This window comes from Pteropus vampyrus, unplaced genomic scaffold, assembly GCF_000151845.1.
Source record: "Pteropus vampyrus isolate Shadow unplaced genomic scaffold, Pvam_2.0 Scaffold177, whole genome shotgun sequence".
NCBI lineage: Eukaryota > Metazoa > Chordata > Mammalia > Chiroptera > Pteropodidae > Pteropus > Pteropus vampyrus.
In genome coordinates, this window is record NW_011888958.1 from 2,145,196 (window position 1) to 2,161,280 (window position 16,085).

The following is a 16,085-nucleotide window of genomic DNA, read 5'->3' on the forward strand; positions in this document are numbered from 1 at the left end:
ATCTCTGGGGCCCTTTATTCTTTTGAGCTAATGTTTTGCTTGAATAGTCCTGGTGGGAAAGAGACCTCGTCACCTGCCTGCAGCACAGTATCTAACCCTAACCAGGTGCTTCTCTTCTCTTTCCCTCCCTGTGGCATAGTCATTGAGTGGCACCATGCGACAATAGAGGGTCTGCTGCAGAGCTTGGTGGACATGCATGATGATATTCGAATCCAAGCCATCGTCACATGTGCTACAGCTGCTTTAGGACGACCCCGGATTGCCATCAGCCAGGGGGACTCAGGTGAGAGCCAGACTGGACTACTTGAGAATACTATGAACACACTTCCCCCATTATCTGAAAACAGTGTTCCTATGAAACCCTTTGTAAGCTGAAGTGGCGTAAAGCAGAGTTATCCCTCAAGTTCCCGTTACTACACTTCGCTTTTACAGAAGACCTACATTAGTATGGTAATGGCTTTTTTCATAAAAGTGAAAAATCCTCTTCAGATTGCCTTCAGTTAGCAAAAAAACGACTAATACAGAATTGTAATCTACTGAGGAGCTGGTTTAACAAGACATAAGACCCAGATAATGGAAACTATAACTGCTACTGAAAGGACATAAAATCAGCTGACTCTTATTTCTCAAGTGCCCTGAGGGATCACCTTTTATGTAAAGCCTGGGCTGACACTTTTTTCTTCTCTGCTGCTAGTAGCATCCTAATATTATTCATGTTCTATCATAACTATGCTATCATAACTGTCATGCTATCATAACTGTCTGTTACTTTTCTGCCTCCCTACCAGGCAAGAAACTCCTTAAGGGGAGGGAGGAATTTTAACTCTACAAAGTTGTCAGATTTTTAAAGTTTCATTTCACTTATTTCCTGTCTATTGAGTTCCAGATATGAGCATTTTTCCAACTTTTCAAATTTGCTGCTCCCTCTGCTAGAAAACTATTCCTCTTTACCTGATTAATTTCTATACTTGCCCTTCAATTTTCAATTATGGTGTCACCTCCTCTGAAGAGTCTCCCCTGACGTACCAGCCAGACTTGGTTTGGTGTCTCTGCTATATATGTGTCCACACATGTACATTTTTAATTATAACTGCTTGTTTCCTTGGGTATTAAATGGAATGATGTATCTTCAGTACCTGGCACATAGAGAAGACCTTCAATAGGCAGCAATGGATATTATTATAATCTTATCCCCAAATCTCCCACATACATACAAAAAACACCTTTCTCTTCTCCCAGAACTATGCCTTTCATGTGATCCCTTTCACATGTCCTGGGTGTCTAGATTTTGATCTGTCTTGTTTCCTCCCCACACCTTCTCAAAGAAATACTCAATTGACTTTTTTTTATATTGTCTTCAGCACCTGTTATTCCTAGGTGGTTTCTCATCCAAGTACTAACCAGGCCCGACCCTGCTTAGCTCCCGAGATCAGACGGAATCAGGCGTGTTCAGGGTGGTATGGCCGTAGACTCTGTTGACTTTTACCTATTCCCTTGAAATACACATATTTCCATCTAGCTCATACGTAACAGGTGACATAGTGGCCTGAAGAAATAGCAAAAAGAACAGATTAGAAATCCTAGTATTAGTCACAGGTCTGGCTCTGCCACTTCTTGGGAAGTCAGTGAACTTTTCTGAACTTCAAATTTCTTATCTATAAAATGAGGATAGTTGGGGACAGAAGGTTATCAAAACTTTTCCCCATTCTACTTGAGAATTTGAGCTTTAGTTAAATGCCTAACTCTTGCCCGGAAAACCTGATAAGGACAGGAACTATCTTTGTAGGCAACATGGCTTATTATAAAAATGAACCCTGACTAATCAATTACATTTAGACTGGGAAGAATTATAAGTAAAATGTAAATAAATACCTCAAAGGAACACCATTCTTTGGTCTTCCATGAATGCTGTGACTCACTACAGGAATGCCTTTTGGGGACGCTAGAATTATATCTATGGAGTTGTATATAAGAGATACTAACTCCTGTGGAAGTAAGACTTCTACCTAGAATGGATTCCATGCTCCTGAGCTGTCCTCAGAAGACTCCACAGAATGCTATACAAACTGCCTCAAGAACTCTGACCAAAAGGAGTGCATAATGCTGACCTGTTGGCAAACTATATTCCCATCCTATATCCTTTCAAAGACTGGTGCCATGTGTAGCCTATGACAGTCTTATGAGTATGACTGTTTAGTTAAACTAAGACTCCTGAAATACACATATTTTGGGTTAGCTCTGCAGTTATGCCTGTCTTGCCTACTTCAATGAGATGAATATGAAAATATTATATAAATGGCAAAGCACTACCTAAATATAATTGCTATTAAAATTACAAAATATATAGGGTAAATAGGTTAATTTTTGTCACTAAAACTAATGGTGAAGGTTGCTATAGCCCAGCTGGAAACATTCTTCTTTGAGTTGAATATAGCTCCTTAAAAGCCTGATGATAAAGGATTTAGAACTGACATACTCAGCATAGAAGTGAGTCATAAAATTGTGCCCATTGTAGGGGTTGGCCAAACTCTTTAATTATATTAAGTAGCAGTAAGCACCTGCAACTGAGACTGAGGTCGGCCATCTTGTGGCTATGGGAATGGAAAGCTGTTTCAAATGAAAACAAAGGGGCTAGCATCCTCTTTCCAAGCTCTTTTGATCACAGACAAAGAGGAGGCTGTGAAAGTCCCATCAATCCAGGACTTGCCAGAGGTTCTACAGCCCGCTCTGGAGGCTGCTCTTTGTGACAAGAATGTCAATGTGCAGATGGCAGCAGCTGTATGCCAATATGCCATACAGTCACATAATCCCGTTGCCCGGGACATCATGCAGACTGCCCTTCTGAACGGTGAGTAGCTCTGTTACTTCTGACCTGGGAATATGGGGTAGAGAGAAGACATTTGACCACCAGCTTTTCCTAATCCTCTCCTTTCCACTATCATGCTCTAAGGTCTACTGTATTTGGTTTGCGTTTGTTAGAACATTCAAAAATTAGTTCCAAGGTACTTTTACAAAACAGGTACACTGCCATCTAGTGGTACCTGAGCTAAACGTTTCATAGATGGTTTCATTTAACTAGAAAACCATGGCCTTTCACATAACTGAATTTTCTTTTCATTGAAAAGATGTAATATTAAAGAATACTTTCTGAAAATTAAAAAATCACTACTTGAACACATCGGGCTTCCATTTTTGCACATTAACTTATAGGCATTGTCCATATGCATTGTTGGAGTGACACAAGCAAAAAGATGTCATGTTGACAGGTCTAGGTGCTTAACTTCTGAGAGATGTGCCTGCTCAGAGTGGGGGGACCAGGGGGTGGAGAAAGACTAGGCCAACTGGCTGACTGGTTTGGCCTTCTGCATATAGACACTCAACAACTTGATTCATCTGTCTTAGGAAAGCCTTCACTCTAGACTTCCCAATCTCTAGGGGAAGGAACAACTGTTTCTCAGCCAGGCCAGAAGTACCTTTTAGGATTCAGCTTTTCAAGTTAATATTTTCAGTCTATATTTAAAACCTTGATAGGATCTATTTAAATATGGTTTATGTAAGGGGCTGGATTTCTAGACTAGAGGGGCACAGGGAGGTGATGTCAGGCAGGTCTCTTGGGGGAGAATAGGTGGCCATTCTGGAATCTTTTTTTCACCCCACTGTGGCAGGTAATAGCGCGGACAGCTGGGCTGCAGCTCAGTGCTTGGCTCTGGACGGTGCAGCCACTTACCCTGTGATTAAGAGGATCCTCCATCAGTTGTTCAACAAAAAGAATGCAGACACTGAACACCAGTCTTATATGCTCCTGAGCCATCTCAGTGGGAAGACAGTATGTGTCCATTACAGGGTCAGAGAAATGAACCAAGTTTGGGGGAACAATTGGGTCTTCTACGTCAGTGAATGTAAGGAATCAAAAATGCAGATGGTTAGAAAGAATGATCTCAAGCGTAGGTAAAATTGGACTAAATGTGGTTGAATTGGGGTGTACAGGTGTATACAGGGGAAGAGGGACAACAGCTAGCTGAGAGGAAGATGAGAAAAGTAAGTTGCAGATGGTTTCTGCATATGCAAGAAGAGTTGTGATAACGTAGAATTTGCTTCTGCTATGTCTACCTTTGAAAACCAAAAAGGGTAGTAAATACAATTGTATTTACTTTCAGCAGAAATGTGAAACTCACAAAGACTGAGGCATATACAAATCATTTCACAGGTAAAGACAGTTAAAGTCAAGAAGTTAGTTGGCTTAGATGGAAGAGTGCTATATACTTTATAAACCCCCTCTTTTCTAGGGATGGGCATCTCATGTATTTATGACATTATGTTGGATGCCATGTTAGGGTGAAAGTTCTTCGAGGTTCTAGCATCTCTAAAAGTGATAATAACTATCCACACAAGTCTTCTATTTTCTCAGACACTGATACACACCATGCTTGCTGTGGAGCTGAACAGCCGTCAATGGAAGGACCGGATTATGGCCTGCCGGGCTCTTTCACGCATAAGTGGAAATGTCTGCTTGGTAAGCCTTCTCTGTTTCCAGGACAGAAAATCTAAGCAAAACTTGGCTAGGGAGCCCTCCCACTTTTTGCTGCTATCTAGTATCCCATTCTTACCAGATCTCTGTGCCCACGTTGCTATCTTTAACTCCTAACCCAGAATTATCTTCAAATGCCAACATGTCTTTCTGTGACTTAAGCCACTGCTTATCAGCATGGTGGCAGTTCACAAACTGTTTGTAATCCTCCCACAATGAAATTAGCAAAAAAAAAACCCCAAGACTTTAAAAAACTTTTATAGTAATGACATTGATCAATATCAATGTACTATATATCAATGACATTTTCCTGCTCAAAAACTGGTCCTTCATCAGATAGTTTAAAAGCACTGTCTTAAACTACCCAACAATCCAATCACACTAGTGTCTATGCTGGCTCTCCCTGAGTGTTCACACACATACAGAAGATATAAAACATAGTCCCTACTTTCCAAAAACTGACATTATAGTTGGAGTAACAACACTAACATACACAAATGATTCAAGAACAGGTAATAAAATGTAAGGTACTCTCTTAAAACTTTTCAGAGGGAGGGAAGATTAGTATAGGCTGAACTTTAACTTCAGTTAAAGTTCTGTGAAGGAGTGGGACAGCTAAGCAAGACTTGGACAGAACTGAAGGGTGACTTCCTGACCATCATTTAGGCTTTCACCTGATCTTCTTCTTGCCATTATTTTTGAATCATCTTCAGCTGTCCAAATGGAATTTTTCCCTTCTTCCCGTGTATCATTATATCTTTCCCTTATAACACTAAGTACCTCCAAAATGGCCCAGAACATTATCTTTCCCATAAGAAGTGAACACCCTCCCCTTTCACCCTTGCATTTTGATGTGAAAAGCACAAAATCTGGCCATTTAGTATAATCACCTGAAGATGTTTTAGTCTGAGTTAATTCCACCTCAACTGCTATAGTACCATGTGGCTAAATCCTGGACCAGGAGCACAGGCATCACCTGGGAGCTTGTTAGAAGTGCAAAATCTCACCTCAGGTCAACTCAATCAGAATCTGCATTTTACCAATATCCTTTTAATATCCTATTCATTTGCACATTCACATCCTTAGCACTTGTCACTCAGGACTGCCAACTGAAAGTAAAAAGACATGCGGAGCAAGCAGGGGATAGAGTAAAAATGAGAACTTCACGTCAGACTGCTGGAATTAAGAAAGGCAGTTATGACTAAAAGGAAGGGGATGGAAAAAGATATTGCTTTGAGGGACCTAGAGGGTATTACGCTGAATGAAGTAAGTCAGATAAAGACAAATACCACGATTTCATGTACATGTCGAATCTAAAGAACAAAATAACAAAAACGGAAACAAACTCATAGATAGAGAATATTTTGAGGGCTATTAGATGGGAGGGGGGTTGGGAGGACAGTGAAAAAGGGCAAAGGGATTAAGAAGTACAAGTGGATTGATACCAAATAGTTACGGAGATATAAAGTGTAGCATCAGGAAAATAGTCAACAATGTAAAAAATATGTAAGAGGGAAGAGGGGTACTTGATTTAGTGGGGTGACCACTTCGTGAGTTATATAGAACTTTAATCACTATGCTATACAACTTAAATATATTATTGTATGCCAACTATAATTGAAAAAATCTCATTGTATTGTACAATGTAAATATGAGCAACTAATTGTCTATTATACTTCAATAAAGTTGGGGGAAAAAAACAAACAGAAAACACAAACAGAAAAGGCAGTATGTCCATCAGTTCATTCACTCATTAAGTGATCAAGCGGTTTCTGACCACATCCTACATGCGAGGCACCATGCTAACACTGAGGATGCAAAGATATGTTTGCTTGGTGTTATAAATAACTATAATAGCAGCAGTTGTAAGGTATTACAGGGTTTTCTTATGCTTTCAGAGGACAAAGGAGAGTTCACTGAGATGCTTTGTGAGCTAAATCCTAAAAGAAGAGTAGGAAAACATCAGGTACCACGTAGTGGTGAAAAGGGGAGATGTTTCAGGCAGGGAGAATAGCTTGGACACATTCACACAATCAACTACAACTGCAATAATCTGTGTCCCTTCCCCTCTCAGAGAAGTACTAACATATAGGGGACCAACTGTCCTGGTTTGTCCAGGACATATGACTTTTAGTACTAAACCCAGAAAAGTCCCAGGAAAACTGGGATTAGTTAGTCACCCTGTTAATGTATTACCTTCAAATATTAACTCTCTCGAGTACAGATTACATTGGCCTCAATGTAGCTCAGAAAACAGACCTAGTTCTGAGTGCTGGCTCCAGCACTAAATTTATTAACCTTAGAAAAGTAAATCTAAGCCTTCAATTTGTCATCTGTAAATGGTAATATCTGCCTCATTGGATTGTTTGAAAGGACACATAAAAACTCTTAGCACAAAGGCAAGTATAAAATTGATGTTCAGTAAATGGTAGCTAATTACTATACCTATTTTATAGGATATAAAACATAAATTGATCCAGCTCATGTGGAGTGACTGGAATAAGGAAGTAAGACAAGCAGCTGCCCAAGCTCTGGGGCAAATGAGTCTTGGCAAAGAGGTGCATGATGCAATCAGGTAAACCTAGTCAACACAAAGAAACTTTTCTGTTCTTAATAGTGTTCAGGGGCCCTGCGATCCAGCCAGCCAACATTTGTTGAGCTATTCTGTGTTCTCAGCATTGTACTAGGTTCCACTGCAGAATCATTAATTTTTTTTTAAGTAAAATAAAAAGTTAGCAGTCCCTACAGACACTAATAATGTGGGTAAGGAAAAAAATCATTAACTGAGTGCCCACTAGATGTTAGGCAGTTTTAGATGTTTCAAAGGGCCCAAATGTATGACATGATACTGATTATATCAGCAAAATACACAAATGTCTGGTAAGGTCAAGTTTCACAGTAATGGATAAGACTACAAAGGAAGAGAGGAAAAGAAAAGACATTCCAAGTTGGGAGCCAAATGCAGAAATAAGCATGGTACATGTGTGAAGGCAGTGAAGAAGAGAACTTGACTGTAGTTAAGAGGTGGCATGTTCAGTTTCCTTTATTTAGTCAATCAACATAGTTAAGTGCCTACCACATGCTAGGTAATAGGGATTCAAGTAACTAAGACCATTGATAGCTCTACCCAGTGAAACTTAACCTAATGGGCATAAAGCGAACTAGGGAAGGGCAATAATGGAGAGCCTGCAGAGGTTGGATTTTATCCTGAGTACATTAGGGAGGACTGAGGGGGTGGAATCACCAAAAGTTTAAAGAGGAAAAATTAAAGCCCCTGTAACTGTTACAGAGTCAAGCTGGTTCAAGGAAATTCCCAAGAGCGTGTGGAAGCCCTGTCCCTGATTGGTAGGCTCAAGCTCATGACCGCCAAGCTTCTCCCAAGCTTCCTGAACAGCTTCTCTGATGACTTCATGACAGTTCGACAGGCAGCCTGTTTGGCAGCAGGTGCCCTGCAGATCCGTAATACAATGGTGAGTCAATGAAACATGTTCCCATCTTACCTGATTAGCTGGAAGAAGGCAATAGCCTGAGCTTCCCTTGTAGTGCATAGAACACTCACTATTCTGCGGGAACACAGAATGAGAGATCAGAACCAGGAAGGTGAGGGGGCATAGGCCACACCAATCAGTTAGGACCACATTAAGCTCCCAGACATCCCAGACATCCCAGACTTCACTGTAGAGCACATCACTGAATCTTGTTTTCACAGCTGTGGCCTTCAGGATCAACTCTAATGAATGGAGTTATGATCCCATGTTATTAAGAGAAAACCTGATGGAGGTATCAAAAGAAGCCTGTATAGCCAGACTTCAGGGGTCCTCAATCCCAGGGCTGTGGACCGGTACTGGTCCATGGCCTGTTAGGAACTGGGCTGCACAGCAGGAGGTGAGAGGTGGATGAGCGAGCGAAGCTTCATCTGTATTTGCAGCTGCTCCCCGGCACTAGCTTCAATGCCTTAGCTCTACCTCAGATCAGGCATTAAGATTCTCATAGGAGCACCAGTTCCTGGTGCCAGAAAGGTTGGGGACTGCTGCCATACATAGATCTGTGAGCTAAGAAAATCAATTTACAGATATGAGATAATTCAGCTAATACATTATGTGTGCAGGCTAGTACTTCAGGCTCCAGCTCATTTATCACTAGAATTGATATGTGATTTTTGTAAGAGTACATTTTAGAGACAAGAGGGGTGGCCTGTCTCTGGTTCATTCTTGCTCTGGTCCTCTATACTCAACATGGCCCTTTTATCCATCCCAGGTCCTTAAATGCCTTCTGAATCTGATACAGGGAGATCCTTACTGGAAAATCAAGGCCTCTGCCATTCGAGGTATGAGAGTGGCCCCAGTTCCTCAACTTCAAATACCTTCTCATATGCTAGTAGAGATGATCCCCAGACTCTCTAGGAAGGAGGTGGAATGTAGGGGAGGGGATGATTGCATCTGCTCAGAAGTTCTTTGCCCAAGAAAGATTATTTTTTTCTTTTTAATTTTTAGTTAAGGATCCTGAGTCTAGGTCAAGGTCAAATTCGTTAAGGCAAAAGGCTGACAAGAATCCCTGCCAACCAAATTAAGGCTAAGTTCCAAGTAGGTATCCACTGTTGGATACATTTGCTTACTCTGGTGGTTTCAGCTATAGGACTTTGTAAAAGTCAGACCATATTCAAGATGACTACACACCTAAAACCCTGCCTTCAAATTTTCCTAGGTCCTTTCCAAGAATCTTTGGCATTGTTTCTCTGATAGTCTTTGGCAGGTCTCTAGCAAAATCAGCCCTAGGTAAACCTGTGAAGTAATTATGCCTCTTTGCCCCATCACCCTGCCTTAACTAGAGTGGTCTTCTGAGTTATCTGTCCCATATCTCATTACAACATATGTTAATTAGTAAATTAGTATATTCTCACATGGGAAAGGATAGGATGGATCACCCTTTCTAGGAATCCTTTGGAGACAATGTCCTTCTCAGACCCCTTCCTGAAATTCTAATGATGGTTAGCATCCCAAAAGGAAGATAAAAAAAAAAAAAAGTTTAGCATTTACAATAATTAATATAGCAGGTAGCTAGCTGCCTGCACCTTATTTATTAATAAGGCCACTTCTGGATGACAGCTCGGTTTTAAGTGACAGTGGAACATGCTGTCCTCTAATCTCTGCAGCTTTAGGACAAATTGGCCAAGTGAGTCCCCAGCTGACAGACCTCCTGCTCTGGGCTGTCCACTATGAAAAGTCACCAGGTGTTCGACTAGAAGCTTGCCGTAGCATCCTAGCCCTCAAACTTCAAGGGGACCGGGTCCGGGACACCTTCCTAGACGTGTTGCTCATAGAAAACCATGATGCTGTTCTAAAGTAAGGACTAAACCTCTGGTTCCTTCCACAACCTCTTGTACTGCCAACTCTCCTCCCATCCCTGTTAACAGAATATACCCCTGCTTTTCCAGACTGCCTATGGCTGTTAAAAGCATGGGCTCACCTGTACATTCATCTACTTGCTCATGTGGGTAACAGAAAAGCTGACCTAAATTAGATTGAAAGTCAAGCTCATATTATTCATACATCTATTCGCCATCCCAGGTGGTTTTAAGTTATTCTATTTATTCAACTAATATTTATCAAGTGCCTACTCTGAGAACAAACAACCAGGGTTTGATTCCCAGCTCAGGCTTGAACTAGCTATGTGACCCTGAATAAGTTACTTAAACTCCCTGAGCCCGTATTTTTCATATATCAAATTTCATATATCTTATGTGTTTGTGGTGATGAGATGACAAGTTCACTATTGGCCATAAAAGTGTTCAATAAATGGTACCTATTAGTACCTTCAAATATATCATCTCAAAAACTACACAACATCCCTATAAGCTAAGCATCATACCATTTTTGCACATAAGGCTCAGCAAAACCACATAGTAAGGATTAAAATTTAGGATTCTTGTTTGATTCCAATCCTATATTTTCTACCCCCTGCTTTTTTTAAAGATAAGAAGAACCACCTAAGAAATCCTTCTTATTTTCTAGGGAAATTCACCAGGCAATGAAGATACTCAACTTAGAAAAGGAAGGAAACCAAGAAATGCTTCAGGAGATAAAGAACAGGGTAGATAAGTGCAAGCTGTTTTCAAGAGAAAATTCAGGGCTCTCAAGAGTTCTTCAGACACTTTCTTCCTACTAAGCATGTATATATTCTTTCCCCATCACAAAAATACTTTCTACAATCCTAGACACAGATATCATACTGTTCGAAGATACAAAAATCTGTTCAAGATAGGATTATAAAATCTTATTAGTAAAAAGACAAAACAAAAATCCTATTTTTATCAAGTAGCCCTCAAAACCAGGGTTTGTTGTTTCTCAAAGTTTCCTTCCCTTCCTATTTTCTCCCCACTATCCCCTAAACCCAACATCTTTCTTTTTTGTAGATAGCATAATGAAGGAATGAGAAATTGGAGCTAGCATTCTAGGTTTTCTTTTTCCTTCTGAACTTTCCTTAATTCTTAATCTGCGCTCTTTCACCAAAAGAACACTCTAGCTGAACAGGTGGTTCTAATTTTTCGAAGCTGTTGGAGGAAATTTAGGAATCGAGGGAAAAAGACTTTAAAAATGCAGGATTCTTTCTTCATATAATTCTCAACACCAGCTTCACACCAAGCATTTCTTAGCAGATTCCTTTCATCATGCACGAAAAGCTAAAGTAAATTTTTCATTAATAGGTGTAAATGTCCAACCAATATCACAAGAGAATAATGCTCTCAGGCATTTATGTGCCACCTAATAGTAATAAGCATGATGCAGTGTTACTTTATTAATGCTTTTTCATGATTTGCAACCTAATGCAGTTGTTTTTTTCAAAATCATTTGTTCTGATCTAGATTCAAACACTAAACCAAAAGGACTTGCTGACGCAGAAAATATTCAAGATTGAGACGGTCGTAAGAAAATTGAAAAAGGAAGCTAAACATGTTTACTTGCAACCCAAAGAAGGGCAAAAACCATTGAAACTCCACACTTTTCTTCAAGAAACTTTTCAGGGTAGGTTTTCTAGGGGTGAGTCTTGTGTCTTAACTTTTAACAAGCCTTTTCCAGGATCTGGATGATTTGGGACTTAGTTGTGAGCCATGTAGGATGAGAGCTAGGAAAAGCTATCCCCTTTCCGTCTTCGCCGCCATCCTCTCAGTCCTCCTGTTACTTTTTTTTTTCCTGCTCCCCTCCCCCCACCAGCTTTTATTTGCTATTTGTCCCTTAAAAAAAATTGATGAAGGCAGCTCAATTTGAACTATTTGAAAGGTCAAAAAAATGCCTATTAGAAAAACGTAAGTTTAAAACAAAACAAAAGGTACCCCCCCAAAAGCCTTGTAGGCTTAATTTTTAGTAGTGGTTACCTCTGGAAAGGGGTTGGAGGGAGAGCCATCATTTTTATTTTATGTATGCCTATGGTTTTGCAACTTTAAAAGACTTTACAAAATTCTCAACCTTATGTAAGTGAACCTATCAGTTATGGTTATAGGATCTTAAAAGTTCCAGATAAACCTAAATGATGGGGTGCAGACATGAAGCTGTACCAATATATACTTACAAAATCTGTGTGCCCAGGTGTAGCAGCAGCCTCAGGTCATTCAGCCAGCTGCCTACCAGCCACCACCCCAAACCCAGGTCTTCTGGTTCCAAGTCCAGTGCTCTCTCTGGTACACCAGGTTCTTTTCCACCAATCATGAGAATATTCACTTGCCAGATAGGGGGAAGTTTCTTCCAACTGCCAGAAAAAAATGAGAGTGGAAAGTGACTTGGACAACAGCCTTCCCTCGTGGTCAGCTTGCTACAAGCTGGTTGACTGAGGCCTATGATAGCACAACTAAAAGACATGCTGCCTCTTCGGGAGCAGTACCAGCCACTGATGCAAGCAAGCACTGAGCAAAAACATAATATACTCTTCAAAACAGACAATTGTACTGTTTGGGGTTCAAATACCATGATTAAAAATGAATAAATTACTCTCAAAGTTACAGAATTGGCCTCAATCCTACAACTACTCCAAGTTACCTTTTACCTCAGCCATTATAGATTTTCCCTATCTTCCTCCCCTTTCCCACATTCTTTCAACCAACCATGCTACATAATAATCTAGCCTTAGAAAAGGAAAACATTCTTTGGCACTTTAATGACTTTTCTAACATTCATACAAACTCACAATAACAAACGGGATACTGACCCCAACCCTCCCCCCAAACTGATGAAAGAGAACTCAAATGAAGAATGCAAACTCCAAATAAAAACTTCTAATGTCTCAAGCAGAATGACATAGCAAGTGCTACACAGTACACTGAAGCCGGAGGATAATGATGAAGTTGGTACTCGAAATGATCAGAGATCAAGGTTATTTCTGCAGAAATAGCTCCTTTTATCCACCTCCAACTTCTGCTTTTACTTTTGTGCCTAGATGAGGTGGTGGTTCCTAGAAGACCATCCGAGATTTGTGACATTGAAGCAGTCATAAAGGTAAATGTGAGCACATTGATGGTTGTCAAGGTAAGAATATGAGTTCCCTTCCCCCCTCCCCCAAAAAGGAGGTGGTGGTATGACTCACTACTGTCTTGTTCCCGTCAAGAAACTAGTTCAGGTAAGAGGCATCTTGGTGAGCAACAGCCCCTTATCATATAACATAGTTGCCAAGGAAAGCTGGTCCTCCACACTGTCACAGGGCAGGTCTCCTACTTTAACAAACTCTGGGTAGGAGCGGAGCAAGAGTTCCATGGCATCAGCTTGCTGGGGGTATATCTCCAAGCACTTGGGCTCTTCCAGATGATAAACACGGGAGTTTTCCACTGTATAATAGAGAAACAAATGGCCTCCCTCACCCACCAGCCGAGCTATTCCATCCTGAAGCATGTGCACTTCTGTTTCTGTTGTCAACTGCGCCCCCACGTTTACAGGTTCTCCAGCCTCCCAGCGAATTGGGAGTCCATAAACACTTAGCGCCCTCTCCCTATCAGTCAACACGGGAGGCAGAGAATCGTGGATGAAGTCTTTGGCTCGCTGGTCAGCCACAGCATCGACAGGGGCAAAATGTCCCAAGCGGGCAACCAAGACCCGCACCTTCTCCATGAAAGCGGTTCTTCGCGGATCCTTAGAATCCGAATGCTGGGCCCCCATGTAGTCCATGAAGTCTCGGGGCAGACCCCTACGAAATTCCACATTTTCTTCCATTGCAGCCTGCACTGCCAGAGGCAATACAGCCTCCAGGAAGTCACCCCACGTATTGCGCTGGTATGTGGACAAGGTGAGGTGCAGAGAATGCATTCCATCCTGGCATTCGGCTTGGTGAATGAAGCCCCGAGGAAAATAGAGCAAATCTCCAGGTTCCAGCACCGTCTGTAGCACCGGCTCACCGAGGTCGTCCTGGCTGAAGTTGGGGCTAGATGTCAGGGCCAGTTCCTCAGTCGAGACCCGGGGTCGGTAGACACGCCAGAGTTTCCTACCTTCCAGCTGCAGCACAAAAGCCTCGATGTCGTCGTAGTGGGGGGCAAAGCCCTGCGAGTTGGGGGGTGTGAGGTAAACGTTGGAGCCGGCCATGCTTCCAAACTGCTCCTGGAGCACAGCCAAAAACTGCCACACGGTGGTAGAGAAAGCCTGCGGGCAAAGGAGGCGTAGGGAGCAGCCAGCCTGGTACAGGGACCACGCCGCAGCCGGTAGGGCACGGCCGGGCGGGTTCAAGGTTTCGCGCCGCCCACTAACGTAGCGCGCCGCGTCCAGGTGCTGCCCAAACTGAACCTCCTCGTTGCGCAGCATGGAGTCCAGGTCAGCGGTAGAAAAGAGACCCTGGTAGTAGGTGTGGTCCTGCCGCCGCACTAGCACCGCCTCCCGCTCCCACAGGCGCCGGTAGAAATGATCTGGTGGCATAGGCGAGATGAGCCACTCAAAGAGGCGCGCCGCCCGCCGCCGGCTACTGGGAATGCGGTTCAGCTCTGCCAAGACGCGCTGCAGCGGAGAGTCCCAGGTCAGCTCTCCTCCAGTGCTATCCACTTGCGGCCCCGAGAGCATCGGAGGGGCCACGGACGGTGGGGCGGCCGCCAAGTGCTGGGCAGAACACAGCAGGGCCGAGGTCTCCACCACGCGGGCTGGTGCGGCGGGCATCTCCACGAGGCGCGGGGGCGGCGCCGACGCGGGCACCAGGCGCGCCGGCGGGGTCTGAGCCTCCACCAAACGCGCCGGCGGGGTCTGCAGGGAGCGGGCCGCGGGGGAGGCCTCCAGCAGCTCTGCAGGACCGAGGTGACCGTATGGCTCTCGCCGGGCCCCATCCGGAGCGGCCGCTGCCCCAACAGGCAGCGGGTCCCGGGGATCGCCCACTGTCAACTCCACCCTCGAGTCCTCCGAGTCCTCGCTTGGCAGCGTCTGGGCCCTCAGCGCGGCCATGCGGGACGCAACACTTCTCCTCAGCTGCCTTCGGATCTTCCTGGGCCTCAAAGGCAGAGCCAGCACCGACCCGCTGTGTGGCTGCGGCGGTCGCCGGCGTCTCAACCTCCCGCGCCTTAACAGCCCTGCACTACCTCGAAGCCCATCCATAGTCTGACCTTCCTCGGAACCCGGCGGGAACAAGAGAGAAAGAGGCTCACGCCCGCGGTGGCTGCGGTGTACTCTGGGAAGGGGGCGGGCCTCCAGCTTGCTCTGGATTGGCTACGCCTACCATTCTTCCACCCTGCGCGGTCCGCTCTGCTGGTGAGCAAATGGTACCTTAGTTTGAATGTGTGGCTTCAGCCTAGGGCGGCGGAGCCCCTGCCAAATTAACGAAGATTCCATATTTAGAGGACATTTAAAAATCAAGTTGCCAGGGGCTTCAAAAGAAAGAAAGTTGGCTATTTAACTCTCCTTCTAGTCTCTGGGTTCCCCAGGACGTCCTCTTTTCTGAACAGCATGTTCCCCAGCAGCTTTGCAGGGAAAGTGCATAAATCTTGTTTTCAAGGAATACCTTCAGGCAAACTTCGAGATTTCGTTCAAACCTTGGGTCCGCCAGGTCTTCTTTACTCTGCAGATGACATCGTTGATTGCCGCCCTATGTAAGTTCCTCCGCTTAACTTCTCTTTGTACATTCTCCTTTTTAAATTCTCACAGTCGTTGCCTTCTCTCTGAAAAAGAACTTAAGAACTTTTCTACTTGCATTCTTTTTATCTGCCCTTCCCACGCCCTCTGGGATTTTGTTTCATTAGCCACAGCTTCTCTCTCCAGAATCTTCTTGTCACCTCTGAATCTTAAATCGACCTCTTAAATGTGGATCTCTCATTTAACAAGCACAGTGGAAGGCAAGGAGTTGTAATTGTTAAGAACAACATGGTCACTGTCTCCATGTAACTATTGTTTTGTACATAGCGATTACTTTCTTCATTTGAATAATTTAAGGTAAAGTCCTAAGAATGAAATTGCTGAGTCAAAGGGCAGGATAATTTTTGATTATAAATAGGTTTTTACCAAACTCCATCCAAAAAAGTTCACCATGTTGCAAGCAATAACGAGCACATCAGAGAGCACGACCTCTAGGGTCTTTTCTGTGGTTCTGTTTGAACTTTTATTCCTCT

The 16,085-nt window shown here is 43.2% G+C and overlaps 2 protein-coding genes and 1 pseudogene across 2 annotated transcripts in view; 1 reads left to right on the forward strand and 2 right to left on the reverse strand.

The window, feature by feature from the left end:
• HEATR4 (HEAT repeat containing 4) overlaps positions 1–16,085 on the forward strand; it is a 33,257-nt gene that overhangs the window by 10,440 nt on the left and 6,732 nt on the right. The window contains 11 exon segments of the mRNA XM_023537048.1: positions 140–283; positions 2,687–2,848; positions 3,666–3,826; positions 4,409–4,513; positions 6,985–7,103; positions 7,818–7,998; positions 8,786–8,855; positions 9,681–9,870; positions 10,540–10,618; positions 11,391–11,550; positions 12,956–13,014. Coding sequence (XP_023392816.1) covers positions 140–283; positions 2,687–2,848; positions 3,666–3,826; positions 4,409–4,513; positions 6,985–7,103; positions 7,818–7,998; positions 8,786–8,855; positions 9,681–9,870; positions 10,540–10,618; positions 11,391–11,550; positions 12,956–13,014 — 1,430 coding nt within the window.
• On the reverse strand, positions 1,353–1,471 carry LOC111746125 (annotated as a pseudogene).
• On the reverse strand, positions 12,444–15,191 carry RIOX1 (ribosomal oxygenase 1). Its single transcript, XM_023537051.1, has one exon. The coding sequence runs from the start codon at positions 15,076–15,078 to the stop codon at positions 13,132–13,134; it is 1,947 nt and encodes a 648-aa protein (XP_023392819.1). The 5' UTR covers positions 15,079–15,191; the 3' UTR covers positions 12,444–13,131.

Excerpts from the sequence above, each read along its gene's own strand:
- RIOX1 (XM_023537051.1), bottom strand. The coding sequence starts at position 15,078 with ATGGATGGGCTTCGAGGTAGTGCAGGGCTGTTAAGGCGCGGGAGGTTG.